This window comes from Suncus etruscus, chromosome 7 (genome assembly GCF_024139225.1).
Source record: "Suncus etruscus isolate mSunEtr1 chromosome 7, mSunEtr1.pri.cur, whole genome shotgun sequence".
In the NCBI taxonomy this organism is placed as follows: domain Eukaryota; kingdom Metazoa; phylum Chordata; class Mammalia; order Eulipotyphla; family Soricidae; genus Suncus; species Suncus etruscus.
The window spans coordinates 9287094-9304556 of NC_064854.1; the positions used below are offsets into that span (position 1 = coordinate 9287094).

At 54.1% G+C, this 17463-nt stretch overlaps 1 protein-coding gene across 1 annotated transcript; it reads right to left on the reverse strand.

The window, feature by feature from the left end:
* Positions 1 to 313: 313 nt before the first annotated feature.
* On the reverse strand, positions 314 to 17037 carry TCFL5 (transcription factor like 5). The gene is made up of 6 exons (XM_049777153.1): positions 16514 to 17037; positions 14995 to 15181; positions 14541 to 14703; positions 12755 to 12998; positions 11478 to 11619; positions 314 to 750 (listed from the first exon to the last, which is right to left on the reverse strand). The coding sequence occupies exons 1-6, from the start codon at positions 17023 to 17025 to the stop codon at positions 628 to 630; spliced, it is 1371 nt and encodes a 456-aa protein (XP_049633110.1). The 5' UTR covers positions 17026 to 17037; the 3' UTR covers positions 314 to 627.
* Between the last annotated feature and the right edge of the window lie 426 nt (positions 17038 to 17463).

Here is a 17463-nt window from a genome sequence, read left to right on the forward strand (position 1 = left end):
ATGTCACAGTTTATTGCACAGGGACTCATGGCTCTGGATGGGAGAAGGAGGTGCTGGGATGGTCCGAGGCAGGGTTTCACGGATGGGCAAGGCTGACAAAGTGACTGGAAAGCTCTGGAAACCTCTAGCAAAAAGGCTCAGTGTCTGTAGGACTTTTAGTGACCCAGAGCTATGTGACCAGGAATCATGACATGGGAAATGACAAACGAAGTAAAATTTCCAAACCTACTTTTAGTTAAGAACAATTTAACGTGTACCATGCTAAGAGGGTATATTTTAAAGGTAAATAAAATAAAAGGCAAGGTGCCTTTTGAAGACTAAAGAAATTACACAGGTGTTAATTTTTTTTGTTATCATGTTAAAAAAACATGACAGAATCAGACAGATAATTGAAAAATCAATTGTCCAGATGTCTTCACCCTCAAGTGGTCTAAGAGGGCATTAGTGGCGGAGTATTGGTGCCAGGCAAGTATTTCTACAAACTGTGCTTGCAAAGTCCTCACTGGAGTCCCTCTGGCCAAGCCAAGCTGCCGAGGGAAGGTCCCAGCTGGCGTGGGCCCTGGCGTGCTGGCAGGTCCCCAGGAAATTGGCCTTTCACCTCTACCAGAAACTGGGGTGCGGGCTTAGTCACTTGATCTCCATCGTGGGGCTACTCTGCAGGTTTTCCTGTGCGGGACACGTCACCAGCGAATCTGGTCGGGTCAGCTTTAGCCTCCTGCCAGTCTTCCCGCAGAACACGCTCTCGAATTCCTACAGTGAAGGAACAACCAGCTGTCAAGGGAGGAAAGGGAAATGGGGCGGGAAAGCTGCCCTCAAGGGCCGAAATCAAGAGGGATGATGTACAAGCTCTCCCTGCAGAGGCTGATAGGTCCCCTGCTCCCCACATCTTACACCAGCCTAAAGGCAGGACCTGCTGTCATCACAGGCTCAGTAGACACCAGACCCCCTTGCTGCTCTGGCAGGGCTTCTAGTCTTTCAGCAGATCTCGCTCAACAGCTTGGTCATGCTGTAAAAGTCTGTTATTATATTTAAAACAAAAAACAAAAAAAAAACTATGGGGCTGGAGTGATAGCACAAGCGGAGGGGTGTTTGCCTTGCACAGTCAACCCGGGAGAGACCCAGGTTCAATCCCCAGCATCCCATATGGTCCCCAGAGCCTGCCAGGAGCTATTTCTGAGCACAGAGCCAGGAGGCAACCCTGAGCACTGCCGGGTGTGGTTCAAACCACAACAACAACAACAACAACAACAACAACAACAACAACTAGGTATCAGCCCCAGAGCCAGAGTACATATAGTACATCAGGGAGGGCACTTGCCTTGCACATGGCCAACCTGGTTTTTTTTCCCTGGCATCCCTGAGCAGCACCAGGCATGTGATCCCTGAGTGCAGAGCTACGAGTAAGCCCTGAACATAGGAAGTATGGTTCCAAAACAAAAACAAAAATGTTAACATAGACAGAGTGGAAATGGTCTAAGGGGGAAGGCGCCTGTCTTGTATGTGGTGGATCCAAACAGACAGCGGTTCAAATCCCAACGTCCCCTATGGTCCCCCGAGCCTGCCAGGAGCAATTTCTGAGTGCAGAACCAGGAGGAACCCCTGAGTGCTGCCTAGTGTGACCCCTAAACAAACAAAAAAAGATAAAAATAAAACCCCAAAACCCAACACTCTCCCCCTTTGGGACCGGAGAGAGAGCACGGAGGTAAGGCATTTGCCTTGCACGCAGAAGGACGGTGGTTCGAATCCCAGCATCCCATATGGTCCCCCGAGCCTGCCAGGAGTGATTTCTGAGCGTAGAGCCAGAAGTAACCTGAGCGCTGCCAGGTGTGACCCAAAAAAAACAAAACAAAATAAAAAGTTAACATAGGGCCAAGTGCAATAGCACAGCAGGTAGGGTGTTTGCCTTGCAAGAAGCTGACCCAAGACCCATCCTGGTTTGACCTCTGGCATTCCATATGTTCCCCTGAGCCTGCCAGGAGTGATTTCTAAGCTCAGAGCCAGGAGTAACCTGAGTGCTGCTGGATATGGCCCCAAACCAAAAATAACAAAACAAAAATAAAACTATTTATAGGGACCAGGGGCCAGAGAGATAGCATAGCGATAAGGTGTTTGCCTTGCACAAAGCCAATCCAGGACAGACAATGGTTCGAATCCCGGCATCCCATATGGTCCCCCGTGCCTGCCCAGAGTGATTTCTGATTTCTGAGCACAGAGCCAGGAGTAACCCCTGAGCGCCGCTGGGTGTGACCCAAAAGCAAAACTAAACAAACAAACAAAAACTATGTATAGAAAGCAGAGTGATAGCACAGTTGGGAGGACATTTGCCTTGCATGCGGCCAACCAGGTTTGATCCCTGGCATCCCAAAGTCTGTGGAACACTGCCAGATCCAGATATGATCCCTGAGCACAGAGCCAGGAATCCATCTTGCGCACCATCGGGTGTGGCCCCAAAATGAAACAAAACACTCCAATTTATCATCTTTTTAATTGTGGTCTAATGCTGAATGGTAGGTTGTGCGTTCCACAATCCCCAGAGAGGGAGAGGGATTCCCACGACCCCAGAGGGACAAGAGAGGCAGGTCTGGCAGCAATTCTGATGCAGAAATAATCCACATAGAGTTGTTAAGCTTGAGCAGGCCTTAAGCTCACACCACAAGCTGTTCACCACAAGCCAGTCACTAGTGCCACCATGTGGAATAATGAATCAAGATGGCAGCGCCTCTTCCAGGCCTCCAAAGAAGCCTTTATTGGGAAAAACAAAGCCCACCCCCAAGGGGAGGGGAAAGAGCCAGATGTGGAGGCAATGGGGAAACATCTTTTTTTTTGGGGGGGGGTCACACCCAGCAGCACGCAGGGGTTACTTCTGGCTCTACACTCAGGAATCGCTCCTGGCAGGCTCAGGGGACCATATGGGATGCTGGAATTCGATTCGAACCACCGTCCTTCTGCATACAAGGCAAACACCCTACCTCCACATGCTATCTCTCCGGCCCCGGAAAACTTCATTTTTTTTTTTTTTTTGGTTTTTGGGCCACACCTGTTTGACGCTCAGGGGTTACTCCTGGCTATGTGCTCAGAAATCACCCCTGGCTTGGGGGGACCATATGGGACGCCGGGGGATCGAACCGCGGTCCGTTCCTTGGTAGCGCTTACAAGGCAGACACCTTATCTCCAGCGCCACCTTCCCGGCCCGGAAAACATCTTTCTAACAAGAAAACCAAATGAATCAACTGAAAGACATCTAATTAGAAGGCAATTTGAGGACCAATCCAAAGGCCGCTACCAACAGTCTAACATACAGATACCAACATTTTAACTATGCGCATGACTATGCTCAATACTCAGGAGAATCAAACATGATCACTCAGTGTACAACCTCCACACCCTCTCCAGAACCTTCCAGCTGCCTCGGACATATGCAGACAATCTCACTGGGGGATGAGGGAGGACAGAACCCAGGGTCTCCATGACTGTAATGGCTGGGCGAGGCATGACACGGGCTGTCAGCCAGATCCACTACCTCCAAGAAGTCACACGGGACTTGATGCTCCTCCAGTGGGTGAGCAGCTGAGTGCACGAGGTGTACTCGGTGCACTAGGGGCTGGAATCAGGGGCCCTCTGGGCAGGCTGGCAGTTAGTGTGGCCAGGCTAGGATGCTGGGGCCAAGTTTGGCATCTTCCAGTACCCAGATGGCCCAAAAATGCTTTAGTGCAAATGGAGGGCAGAATTCTAGAGGGACGGACCCGGAGAGATAGCACAGCGGCGTTTGCCTTGCAAGCAGCCAATCCTGGACCAAAGGTGGTTGGTTCGAATCCCGGTGTCCCATATGGTCCCCCGTGCCTGCCAGGAGCTATTTCTGAGCAGACAGCCAGGAGTAACCCCTGAGCACCGCCGGGTGTGGCCCCAAAAAATAAAAAAATAAAATAAAATAAAATAAAATAAAAAAGAATTCTAGAGGGACAAACAAGATGCTCACCCCTCAGCTGAAGTGCCAGGAAATAGCAACCTTTATTTTATACCCTGTTCATTGCATGAATCAATGAACACATTTTCAGAAACTATTCTTTGTTTTTGTTTTGTGTTTGGGCCACACCAGGCGGTGCTCAGAAATCACTCTTGGTGCTTGAGGGACCTTATGGGATACCAGGGATCAGACCTGGGTCAGCTGCATGAAACGCAAATGCCCTCCCCACTGTGCTCTCATTCTGGCACCACTTTCTGAAACAATTAAATCTGGCTGATTTGGGGGGGGGTGGCACATCCAGTGGCACTCGGGGGTTACTCCTGGCTCTGCACTCAGAAACTGCTCCTGGCAGGCTCAGGGGACCACATGGGATGCCAGGGGTTGAACCCAGGTCCATCTCATGTCGGTAACATGCAAGGTAAATGCCCTACCGCTGTGCTATCACTCCGGACCCCTGGCTGGATTTTAGACCCATACTCAAGTGTGTATGTGTATATGAATTCAAGTGAATCAGAAGGCCAAGAGTGAAGTTTGGGAGTAAAAAGCATTGCCAGGTAGCCCCACCGTGAGGAACCTGGGGATCTGCCACTTCCCTGCTGCTAATGGCACCAACATATTAGCACAGGCACATCCAGCATCAGCTGAATTCATTTGTTTCCAGGACTCAGCCCTGAGCTAGTCCCACCCCACCACAACCCAGTGCCTCCGGTCTTCTCCCTTTCATCTGTCTCTCTCCAGGTGCCAGGTACGGTCTTCTAAGCCTGCGCTGCTCACAGTGCCTTGGCTTATACCATTCCCCTGACCACCATTCATGTGAGAGTGAACTTGGGGGGTCACCACTGTGATATCCCAGATCATCAAGTTGTGAGACCCGGCTGTCCGCATCCTGCATGGGCAGCAGCGGTCTCATCCTTGTCTCCCAACAGCACAGCAGTTCCCGCCGTGTCCAGAGGCTCCAGCAGAGTCTGTCCATTGGCTCCAGCGTCTTAGCAGGTGCTTCCAGACTCCCCGCTTGTCTGCTCTGGAGAAAGTGTGCGAATCTTGGCCAGTCTGGGATGATGTGATTTGATCTGGGGTCAAGCTGGAGCAGGCTCCAGTCGGTCCATGCCTGTCCAGGCCTCATGCTGACCCATCTAGAAGGGCAGGCCATCCACCAGTCTGCATCCATCGGCACCTGAGGACCAAACGCCGCCCCAAACTCGAAAAGGCTTTGGGGCCCAAAGAAACTGAACACGAACCCCCTTTGACAGTATCCACTCTAGGGACACCCAAAGGCCAACTGGAAAATATCTGCCTGTACCTGGCAGCATTGACCTCTGCGAAAAGCTGACAGAAGTCGGGAAGGAGGCACTGGATTCTTGGAGCTAACAATCTCTTTCAGATTGGCTAAGAGACCTTTTAAAGGAGGACAAGGTAAGGTTTGGGCCAGTTTGACCAGAATCAGGGAACAGAGCTCTCACAGGGCCCTGGGGTGTCAGGAAAGAGGGCAGTGGCAGGGTGGGTTGGGGTGGCCTCCTTGTCTCCGCAACTGAGCCAAGGCTAAACTAGACATTGTCATCTACTGTTCATTTAGTGTCTATCTTCAACAAAACTGAAGTGAAACAAAATTTTTTTTTGGTTTTGGGCCACACCCAGTGATGCTCAAGGGTTACTTCTGGCTATGCACTCAAAAATCGCTCCTAGGGGCCGGAGAGATAGCATGGAGGTAAGGCGTTTGCCTTTCATGCAGGAGGTCATCGGTTCGAATCCCGGCGCCCCATATGGTCCTCTGCCTGCCAGGAGCAATTTCTGAGCCTGGAGCCAGAAATAACCCCTGAGCACTGCCGGGTGTGACCCAAAAATCACACACACACACACAAAAATCGCTCCTGGCAGGCCCGGAGAGATAGCACAGCAGCGTTTGCCTTGCAAGCAGCCGATCCAGGACCAAAGGTGGTTGGTTCGAATCCCGGTGTCCCATATGGTCCCCCGTGCCTGCCAGGAGCTATTTCTGAGCAGACAGCCAGAAGTAACCCCTGAGCACCACCGGGTGTGGCCCAAAAAACAAAAATCGCTCCTGGCTTGGGGGACCATATGGGATGCCAGGTCATCGAACCATGGTCCGTCCTAGGCTAGTGCACGCAAGGCAGATACCTTACCACTTTGCGCCACCACTCTGGCCCCAAAATACAATTTTTTTTTAAAATTTTTGGCCCACACCCTGAGCCTCTCAGGGGTTACTCCTGGCTCTGAGCTCAGAAATCACTCTTGGCAGTCTGAGAACCCATATTGGGATGCTGAGATTAAAACCACCAACAGTCCCTGTATTGGCTGCATGCAAGGCAAATGCCCTACTGCTATGCTATCTCTCCGGTCCTGAAATACAAAATGTTAAGGTATTTTCACAACATATCAAACACTTTGAGACACCATATGGCCAAGGCAGCAGCAGGTGGCAGGAATAGGGTTTGAGGGGTGTAATTGGGGTTAGGGTTAGATCGGGAGAAAGACACTGCACTGGGAAAGGTGCCCTGACTGGGAAGGGGGAAAAGCGGGTGCTGTGAGGGACAGAGAAGCCTTGGGATGGGGTGGCTGTGCCCATGGGGATGTGGCATTGGTGGTGGAGCTTCTCCACTCACGGGCTCACTCGGAAGCGACATGCGGCTCAGTGGCTGTCCCTGCCTGTCTCTTCCCCAAGGGGCTTTCAATTCGGCCATCACGAAGCTGCAAGGCCACCCCTTGTCCCAGCTCACTCCACCTATCAGCAGTCACCCCTACACATCAGTCATGCCTGCACCCCAGGAGAAAGCATGGCCGAGGGCTCCTCTTACCCACCTCCCCACTCCCTGCTAGCATAGGTTGCCCCACTCTGGCAGCTTGGGAGAGCAGGAAAAAGGGGTGGGGAAGAGATGCAGAACAAATGAGTCAGCGAGGGGCCCCCTTCGATGCTTCAAACTGCTCACCAAAACCACTTTGCTGTTTCTGATGAGTCTAATACTCTTACCCAGAAAGCACCTAATTTGGGGGCCAAAATGATAGTCCAGCAGGTGGGGAGCTTGCCTTGCACACGGCCAACCTGGGTTTGATCCCCAGCAACCAATATGGTTCCCCGAGCCTCCACGAGTAACCCGAGGGCCACTGGGTATGGTCCAAAAACAAAACAAAAAAAATCATCTTGTGGGCCCGAGAGAGAGCATGGAGGCAAGGTGTTTTGCCTTGCATGCAGGACGGTGGTTCAAATCCCAGCATCCCATATGGTCCCCTGAACCTGCCAGGAGCAATTTCTGAGCATAGAGCCAGGAATAACCCCTGAGCGCTGCCAGGTATGACCCCCCCCCAAAAAAAAAAAAAAAAAGAAGAAAAAACAAACAAAAAAAGTCATCTTGTTCAATGTGATTAAAATGTAAGAATACCGCATGCCAGGATTCTGGGTGTGTTTGACTGGTATGTTGGGAGCTCTGGGCAGGACAGCTAGCCATAGGCCCCCCTGGGCTAACCACTTAGTCCAGGGGAACAAAATCCCCCCCACACCAGGCAGGTCTTCAGGGCTACGCTTGGTTAATCGGGCCCTGGGGGGAGGGGGTGAGAAATTCCTCCCTATGCATCCAAAAACTACAGAGGCTCGGCTGGGCTCAGAACACTCCACATGCCAGGATTTCTGGCCTTTGACTGGTATGTTGGGGGCTCTGGGCAGGACAGCTAGCCACAGGCCCCCTGGGCTGACCACTTAGTCCAGGGACCGAGATCCCCCCACACCAGGCGGGTCTTTATGGCCACGCCTGGTTAATCGGGCCCTGGGGGGAGGGGGTGAGAAATTCCTCCCTATGCATCCAAAAACTACAGAGGCAGGGTTGGGCTCAGAACACTCCACATGCCAGGATTTCTGGGTGTGTTTGACTGGTATGTTGGGGGCTCTGGGCAGGACAGCTAGCCACAGGCCCCCTGGGCTGACCACTTAGTCCAGGGGACCAAGATCCCCCCCATACCAGGCGGGTCTTTAGGGCCACGCCTGGTTAATCGGGCCCTGGGGGGAGGGGGTGAGAAATTCCTCCCTATGCATCCAAAAACTACAGAGGCAGGGTTGGGCTCAGAACACTCCACATGCCAGGATTTCTGGGTGTGTTTGACTGGTATGTTGGGGGCTCTGGGCAGGACAGCTAGCCACAGGCCCCCTGGGCTGACCACTTAGTCCAGGGGACAGAGATCGCGGGTCTTTAGGGCCACACCTGGTTAATCGGGCCCTGGGGGGAGGGGGGTGAGAAATTCCTCCCCATGCATCCAAAAACTACAGAATCGCTCGAGGGCTTGCGCCCCCCCCCCCTGCGCACTTTAAGCATTAAGAGTATTCCTTATCTTTATGTTATGTTTTGCGTATCCAGAATGTTCATTTTGTATTCTGCCCTATCCCACAACCCTACAAAGCTCTTTTTTACTCTTTAACTCTCTAACCCCTCCAAACGACATTAACCTACATTACTCTTTTTAACTTCAGTAGTGTACAATCCTAATCACAGACCAAAGCCGTGCATTGTGTGTAACAACCCCAAACTGTTTCAAGATACATAAAATGGACACGTATTTCTTTAGAATATTTTGTGGTTTTTCTCTGACAGCTATAATTCTTACTAAATGTTGTCTTATACAGTGACGATTCTAATCACTTTTTATCTTCTCTTTTTGAGCTGTTTAACAAGGAATTTTGGTGAAAGAGTCCCCCAGTTTAATGCTTATGATTGAACCATATCATGGGAATCAGTTGGACTTGTTCTTATGGCTCCCATATGCGCCAATAACACCACGTGGCATTGCTCCTTTTTTGCATAGGCACATTAAAATGGGAAAATACTATACTAATAGAGATTGGAACACACAAATCTTGTAGTGCAAAGGGACCTTACACCCTGAACATAATGACCTGGCACAGACCTCAGAAGGGCATTTTCCATTCACCCCTGAACCAGGGAAGCCATCCACGAAACATCCAGGCTTGTCTATAACATCACCTGGAAGTAATCCTCTACCACGGAAGACCCTACACTGCTCAGACATCGACCTGCTCAAAAGAGACTTCCCTTAACGCTGAGAAGACTTAACAACAACAACGACCTGCTTACAGGACAGGGCTCCCTGCATTGCCCTTTGATTGTGAGATGAAAGGAGAGGACGCTCCACATCCTGATTTCAATGTAGGATATGCAGACTCCAGGATCTTTAATACAGAAACATGATACCAACAACAGAGACTGTGTGAAAAATAAAAGTGTGTTGGGACTACAGGCAATGTCTTGGATTGGACGATCTAGCTTGCCTGGAGCCTAGAGTTGGTCTTGTGCCAGGAAACTTCAGGGGTCGGGTCTCTTTGTATTTAGGCCAAGGTTATTCCTTTCCATGTCCCTCATATTTTGGTGGGCCTATGCAAACAACAATTGCCACTCTAACACCATTTTTACTGTACTCCTTTAACTCTAATCCTTACCCACTTAAAATTTGAGGTTAACTTAAGCTAATATGCATGTACAAGGAAATGTAGAAAAATACTATGCCTGTAATGTTTAAGGAGTTATGTAAGTTTTATGGCTTTAGATTGCCTTGTGTGCTGTTAAGAAATATTATAATGTGTTACAATCTGGGGACTTGAGGGACAAAGTAATTGTACATGGATTCTGTCTTATTTATCTTAATGTTCTTTGGCTGAAATTTCAAAGTTAAGATATCAGCAAGGGGACTTCTGAGAATTATGTTATGGGTGATTGTCCTTCCACTATAACTTTACCTTGTCCTCTTTCTTTGCATCTTTGTTCTCATAATGAAAAATAAAAAATTATAAAATGTAAGAATAGGGCCAGAGGGCCAGAGAGATAGGATGGAGGGAGGGTGTTTGCCTTGCATGCAGAGGGACAGTGGTTCATGTCCAGGCACCCCATGTGGTCCCCCGAGCCTGCCAGGAGCGATTTCTGGGTGTAGAGCTAGGAGTGACCCCTGAGCATTGCTGGACATGACCCCCCCCCCCAAAAAAAAAGCCGGAAAGGTGGTGCTAGAGGTAAGGTGTCTGCCTTGCAAGCGCTAGCCAAGGAAGGACCACGGTTTGATCCCCCGGCATCCCATATGGTCCCCTCAAGCCAGGAGTAACCCCTGAGCGTCAAAGGAGTGTGGCCCAAGAACCAAAAATAAAAAGAATAGGGCCAGAGAGATAGCACAGCGGTTAGGTGTTTGCCTTGCTCCTAGCTCTACCAACACAGGACGGACGGTGGTTCAAATCCCGGCATCCCATATGGTCCCCCAAGCCTGCCAGGGGTGATTTCTGAGCGCAGAGCCAGGAGTAACCCGAGAGCTGCTGGGTGTGACCCAAAATCCACTCCCCCAAAAAAGAAATATTCAGGAAGGGGCAGGAGAGATAGAACAGCAGTAAGGTGTTTGCCTTGCACACAGCCAACCCCAGACGAAAGGTGGTTCCATTCTCGGCATCCCATATGGTCCCCCAAGCCTGCCAGGAGTGATTTCTGAGCACAGAGCCAGGAGAGTAACCCCTGAACAGTCGGGTGTGACCCAAAAGAAAAAAGAAAAAAAAGGGAGAAAATATTCAGGAAGCAGAGCATGAGCAAAAGAGGATACCTATTCGTTCTTAGCCTATTTTATTTGTAAGAATTTTACTTGCTATTTGAATTTTATCAAGAACAATTAGGAACAGGCACACAGGGCAAACATTAAGTAATTTTTTTAAATAGGAAAGCTTTATTTCAACAAACACAAACCAATAATATTTCCTTAACAAATAATGCTCAAGTGGGCTGGACAAAGAATACAGTGGGTGAGATGCTTGCCTTGCACATGGCCAACCCACGTTCAATCCTCCACATTGTATATGCTTTCCCCAAGTACAGCCAGGAGGGATTCCTGAGCACAGAGGCAGGAGTAACCCGAGCATGGGAAGGTGTGGCCCCCAAACTAAAAAAATAACATCCTAAGGCTTTACTGTGGAATAAATGACCATGAAGATGTGATCAGAACCAGTTGGACGAAGCCTGCTTTCAAGTGCAGCTGAAGGAATTGTGAGTAAAACAAGACCTTTCAAGAAGGGAAGGGACTGGCCCAGTGACCACCAGAGGGTCAGCTGCTGCTCCCAGACACACCGGAAACCCTGACACAGAGGGTCCACTTGCTCAGTAATGCCTCTGCTCTGCTGGGCACTTTTGCCCCCAGAACCAACCCCCACCGCCACACACCTCGCCCTGCCAGCTCAGAGACCCCATTCTGCTGAGGCCTCGCTGACCCCAGGGCCAACCTGACATGGTAAACCCAGGCACTAAAGGGATTTCCAGCGGCTCTGCCAGGAAAATGTTACTATGCTGTTTTTCTGAGAGCAAAATAATGACCCATGTAGGGCTTGGAACTCTTCGGGCTATGACTTGACCAGGACACTCAGGGCCGTAGGCACTGGCCCAAGACTTAGCCAGGACACTCAATCTGGGCAGCCTGTATGTGGCACAAACACAGAGTGGACGCCAGAGTCCCAAGCTCTGGGCGTAGCACCCACCTTTTTTAGGGCATCCCCATGTCGCTCCTGGATGTACTTGAGGAACGCTGTGGTCCACTGCAGTGTGGTCGCCTTATCGGTCTCAGCATTGCAGAACGGGACCAAGAGGTTCAGCTCATCGCAGCAAATGCGGATCCGCCGCCTTTGACCAAAATCAGGAAAGGCACCGAGTGGAAAGGGCAACACCATGTCACTTCCTGGGGCTCGAATGCACTAACTACACCACACCACACCACACAGACCTTCCTGCCAAGCCAGAGATCTGCAGGGGACCCAGAGGTGAAGGATCAAGGAGCCCCCAAGATGGCCCACCAGCCTTCAGGGGACACTCAGGTATCGCAAGTGCCGTGGACAAAGGAGAGGGATAGGCTGGCACATCAACACAAAGGGAGGTCAAGAGCCAGTCCCCAAGGGCTAAAGAAAGAGCCGAGACTAGGTAGGAGGTGAAGCCAAGGGTACACCTTTTAGTGTATATCAGGGTCCCACCGAGAGGTAGAAAGGAACCTGCAGGCTGTGCCAGAGACATCTGGCTGCCCACGGTGTGGCCCAACCTCAGGAACATGCAGTGCCCACCCTTTCCTTCCACAGAAGTCACACAGAAAAAGGCCCTCCGGGCCTGGAGAGATAGCACAGCGGCGTTTGCCTTGCAAGCAGCCGATCCAGGCCCAAAGGTGGTTGGTTCGAATCCCGGTGTCCCATATGGTCCCCCGTGCCTGCCAGGAGCTATTTCTGAGCAGACAAGCCAGGAGTAACCCCTGAGCATCGCCGGGTGTGGTCCAAAAACCAAAAAGAAAAAAAGAAAAGAAAAAGGCCCTCCAAGCCAGGTGAGCTGTGCACATGAGAGCATCCCTGGGGGCCACTGCTGGTCCAGAGAGGACCCTGGGTCTGAGCAGCCCTGCTGGAGGCTGAGCTCTGGCAGACCCAACCATGGACCCGGAAACTAGTACTCAGGAGGTGGGCACGCCTGTGGAACCCCTGGGGTGGGCTGGACTTGTGCTGGGGAGGTGCCCCTTTTCCAAAGCACATCTGAGCAGTGAGAACACATGGCCAACCAGCCCTAGCACGGTCTGGCACGGTTTCTGCCTCCTGTCTTCCTGTGTTCATACACGCATCCCCATATACGTGCACACCTGTATATACATGCACAAATACACAAGCACACATACACATCTGCACCAGCTGCAGCCCTGAGCACCAACCACTGCCCTACTGGCAGGAACTGGCCACCACCACCCAGGCTTGGGCCCCATTTGTACCTCTCCTCCAGCCTGCATTACCTTCGGTCCCTCTCCATTCGGTTGTGCCTCTCCCTGCGCTGAGACCGTCCTCCTGGGGGCCCGCTCTGGCCCTGCTCCCCCAGGGCTCCTTGCGAGGACTCGGCCACCTGCCAGGGTCCCTGGGCAGATGTGCCCTCGCCCACGTTCTGGATCTCCCCCAGGGTCCTCCGCTCCACGGCAGCGTCTAGCTGGCGAAGGCGGCTTCGATTCCTCTTATTTATGGCTTGCTTGCATAAAGCTTCTTCTTTGCAAAAGAAGAAAAAGCGGCATTTAATTTGTGACCACCTGGATGTGTCCCCATCTTCAGTGCCCAAGAGGTACCAGTAAATGGCAGCACTATGGGCAATAATTCATCCCCCCCTGTGGTCGGCAAGAGTGTACAGGGCGCTCAGCCCAGCCATGACCAACCAGAAGCCACCCTGAGTAAGGTGTCTGGCAGCCGTCTGACCAGCTGCAGGCACTGGCCTCTGAGCCGGCAGCCGTAACCAGGGACCAGAGACAGATGGCAGAGCGAGGAGGATGTGTGCCTGGCACGTAGCTGACCCTGGTTCAATCCCTGGCATCCCATCTGGTCCCCTGCCTCACTAGGTGGAGCACTGGTGCAAAGGGGTGTGGTGTGGCCCCCCAAACCAAAAATTCAAGGAATAGGTAGAAAAGCCTCCTCAAAGCCCAGATAACAAGCAGGAGGGGCCTCTCACTGCCAAAGATATTTTTTTTTGGTTTCTGTTTTTTGGGGGGCCAAACCCGGTGATGCTCAGGGATTCCTCCTGGCTCTGTGCTCAGAAATTGCTCCTGGCTAGGGGGGCCATATGGGGTGCCGGGGATTGAACCGAGTTCCGTCCTGGATCAGTAGAGTGCAAGGCAAATGCCCTATCACTGTGCTACTGCTCTGCCCCCCCCCACCAAAGGGATCTTTAGAGGGTGCCCCCAAGCTCAGGGGCCCATGTGGTGCTGATGACAGGACCCAGGGCCCTCACAGGCAGCCACTTAAGTATCCCAGTGCTTCGAGCCTCTCTCTCATCAACCCCCATGGCATGACTTTCACTCCTGCTCTAGTTAGAATGCAATTTCCAAAGAAGAGGCATCTACTCATCTACGAAGTGCACCATGGCCCCAGCAGCATCAGGAAGGGCCATCCCTGAGCCAAGCAGCACAGGCCAGCACCAGGCAGCTGCCTCCCATCCTCTTCCTGAGTCTGAGAAAGCTGTGCTTTGGGGTAACAGCGTGAAGCATTGTGTTCAGGGGTGAGGACACATGGTGTGCTCTGAGACCAGGTTAAGTTTGCAGCCAGCAAACGTTTTGGGGTCACATCTGATGGCACTTAGGAATTACTCCTGGCCCTGAGCTCAAAAGCACTCCTGGCAGGCTTGGGGGACAATATAGGATCCCGGGATTGGAACCAGGGTTGGCCATGGTCATAAGGAAGGCAAATGGGCTCCCCACTGTGCTATCACTTGGCCCCAAACCAACAGTTTGACTTCTAGAACTCCCAAGGCAACTCTCTATGATCTAATGCCTGTGTCCTGGGGTTCCTGCTGCCTTCACATAGGTAAGGGTGGGGAGAAAGGAAATGCTAAATGCAAAAGTGCATTTCTCCCTCACTTGCTGACAGACTTCCCCATCTGGAACAAGGGGCTCGAGTTCAGAGTTCCCACTCTGAGGAGGATGTTGGGCATCGGGAAGATCAGGGAAGAAAGACATGCACCCTTCCAGACACCCCTAAAAGCCAAGGCTCCAGGGCACGGCAGAGGCCCAGGGTGCCTGCAGCGCCTACTGTATCACTTACCTCCCACTTTGATCCAAACCTGCTCTGGCAAAGCTTTGCTTCTGCTACCCAGAGTCTGTTTAGTGGATTCAATTTCTTGCTGGTAACAAAAGGAAAACGCTCTAGGTAGACTTAGGTCTTGGTGCTTGGTGGCTTCGAGAACGGAGCAGGAGTTACTGGAACTCTGCAGAAAGCAGAGCGACAGCAATCTCATCACCAAGGACGGGGCCCCCTCTCCCCTGCACAAGTCCAACACGCTTTCAGGACACGTGTGCGTGTGCGCAAGTTCAATACACTTTCAGGACACGCGTGTGCGAGTGCACGCAAGCCAAGGTTAAAGCCCCGGCCCCACATTCAACATCGTGGACAGAATCAGGGGCTGAGGAATTTTCCAATCTTCCCTCGTCGGGGCTCCATCTCTTAAGGCCCAGAGCTGGCCCCGGCCTCCCTTGGGCCGTGCCTGTGCCACCCCTACCTGGGCCTGGGCCAGGCTGGAGTTGCCCGACGTAGAGCAGGCATTGGTGGTGAACAGGGGGTACGTGAACTGCAGGGCCGTGGCCGCCGCCGCTGTCTTGTTTTTCACTAACGTCGTACATTTGTTCTGCTGCTGATGCAGGGGGACGTTCATTAATTCCGAGGGGTGTCGAATGAGGGTCACCAAGCTGCAGGCGACAGTGAGAAGGGTGCTTCCTTCCGAGCCCTGGCTAGCCTGCAGTGGGGAAAACGCTCCAACTGGCAGAGAGCATTGGGGTCAGGGTGTTGGGGAACCTCCTTCCTTAGAGTGAAACGGGACCATCATCGCCTCTGGGTCTGCCCTGGCTCCAACTCCGAAGAGCTTCACACCGGGACAGATGCAGCCATGCCAGGGACTAGGAACCCCTCCCAGGGCGAGTTGCTGAACAGCAACACGGGGGTCGCCCAGAGTGGGTCCAGTTCTGCTTCCAACGAGCCAGTAGGGCAGGTTGCCGTCGGCCTACACAGGTGCTGCTCCCTTCTGCATGAGCCTGAGTCTCTGCTGCTGGCCCCCAACACCGGAACCTTGACTAACGTGGCCACTACTGTCCCAAGTCCACCTGCCTACACTGCTAGCGCCCTTCCTGAGACTGCCTGTCGGTGCTGCTGGCCCCAATATGAGAAGAACCCTGCCTATAATACCGTTGCCATCCCGGATCTACACTGCTAGCACCCTCCTGGGGACTGCTTGTCGGTGATGCTGGCCCCAATACGGTAAGAACCCTGCCTGCCTACCATCCCGTTACCATACATCCCGGGTGTACACTGCTGAGCACCCTTCTTGGGACTGTCTGTGAGTGCTGCTGGCCCCAATATGGTAAGAACCCTGCCTGCCTACCGTACTGTTAACATCCCAGGTCTATCTACACTTCTTTTTTTTGTTTTTGTTTTTGGGCCACACCCGACGTTGCTCAGCGGTTACTCCTGGCTGTCTGCTTCAGAAATAGCTCCTGGCAGGCACGGGGGACCATATGGGACGCCAGGATTCGAACCAACCACCTGTGGTCCTGGATCGGCTGTTTGCAAGGCCCCTATCTACACTTCTGAGCACCCGCCCAGGGACTGCCTGCCGGTGCTGCTGGCCCCAATAAGGTTAGAACCCCGCCTGCAATACTGTCACCATCCCGGATCCACCCGTCTACACTGCTAGCACCCTCTCCGAGATTGCCTGTCGGTGCTGCTGGCTACGACAACGGAAAAGCCCTGCCAGTCTACCATCCCGTTACTATGTCGGGTCTACACTGCTAGCACCCTCTCCGAGGCTGCCAGTCCATCCAGGCTGCGGGCCCTGCGTGTCCCTTCGGACATGGCCCGTGGGTGCGCCTGAACCTACCATCCGTCCATCCGTCCGGGCTGCCCGTCTACCCCTTGGGCACCCAGAACCCCAGAGCCCAAGGCCGCCTCGCCCATCGGGGTGCGGCCCGTCGGCCCCCCGTGTCCCGCCCCACCCCGGGACGCGACAAGGCCCGGCACGCACGCACTTGTTGAGCGCCACGCCGGGCTCGGGGGCGTCGGCGGCGGGGACTCGCGAGGCCGTGGCCGCGGCCGGGGCCGGGCCCGAGGAGGCCGAGGCGGGGGGCGCCGGTGCGGGCGCGGGCGCGGGCTCGGCGGGCGCTGCGGCGGCGGCGGCGGCGCTGTTGAAGCGGTCCTCCAGGCGGACGCGCACGGCCGGCTTGGCCCGGGCCTCGTCCGCGGGCGCCGCGTGGCCCTCCTTGTCGAGGCCGGCCTTGTCGGCGGCGGCGGGCGGCGCGGCCTCGCTCAGCAGCATCATGCGCAGCTCCTGGAAGTCGATGTGGCCCAGGCAGGGCGCGGCGCCCGCGAAGCCGCCGTCGGGCGGGCAGAGCAGCGGGTACACGGGCGCGCCGGGCCCCGCCGCCGCCGCCGCGCCCGAGCCCGCCAGGAAGGCCGAGCCCAGCCGCGCCTCCAGCTCGCCGTCCGCCTCCAGGTGCGAGTACAGGATGTGCTGCAGCTGCGTGTACTCCACCTCCGTCATCTCCACCAGGCTCAGGTCCGCGCCGCCCAGCCCCAGCCCCAGCGCCGCCTCCGCGCCCGCGCCCCCCGCCGCCCCCGCCGCCGCCGCCGCCGCCTCCGCGCCCGGGCCCGCGCCCGCGCCCGCGCCCTCGGGGCCCGACATGCCGGCACGACGCGCGGGCCCCAGGCCAGGCGCCTCGGCTCGGCCGGACGCCCACACTCCGAGCCCACGCCCACGCCCAGGCCCACGCCCGGCTCGAGCGCGACGCCCACGGCGACGGCGGCGGCGACGGCGACGCAGCGGCCAGCGGCGGCACCACCACCACGACCGGCGGGCGGGCCAGGCCGCCGCGCCGCGCCTCGGGTCGGGTCGCAACGTTGGGGGCGGGAAACCGCTCGGCCGCGCAGCGCGCCTGCGCAGCCACGCCCCGCAACGGTAACCCCACCCCCTGCACCCGGA

Bases quoted from the DNA above. Each gene is read 5' to 3' on its own strand.
- TCFL5 (XM_049777153.1), bottom strand. From the start codon at position 17,025: ATGACGGAGGTGGAGTACACGCAGCTGCAGCACATCCTGTACTCGCAC. The intron at 15,182-16,513 runs GTGCGTGCGTGC...TGTCGCCTGCAG, and splicing joins CCCGGCGTGGCGCTCAACAA to CTTGGTGACCCTCATTCGAC. The intron at 14,704-14,994 runs GTAGGGGTGGCA...TGCTTTCTGCAG, and splicing joins CCAGCCTGGCCCAGGCCCAG to AGTTCCAGTAACTCCTGCTC.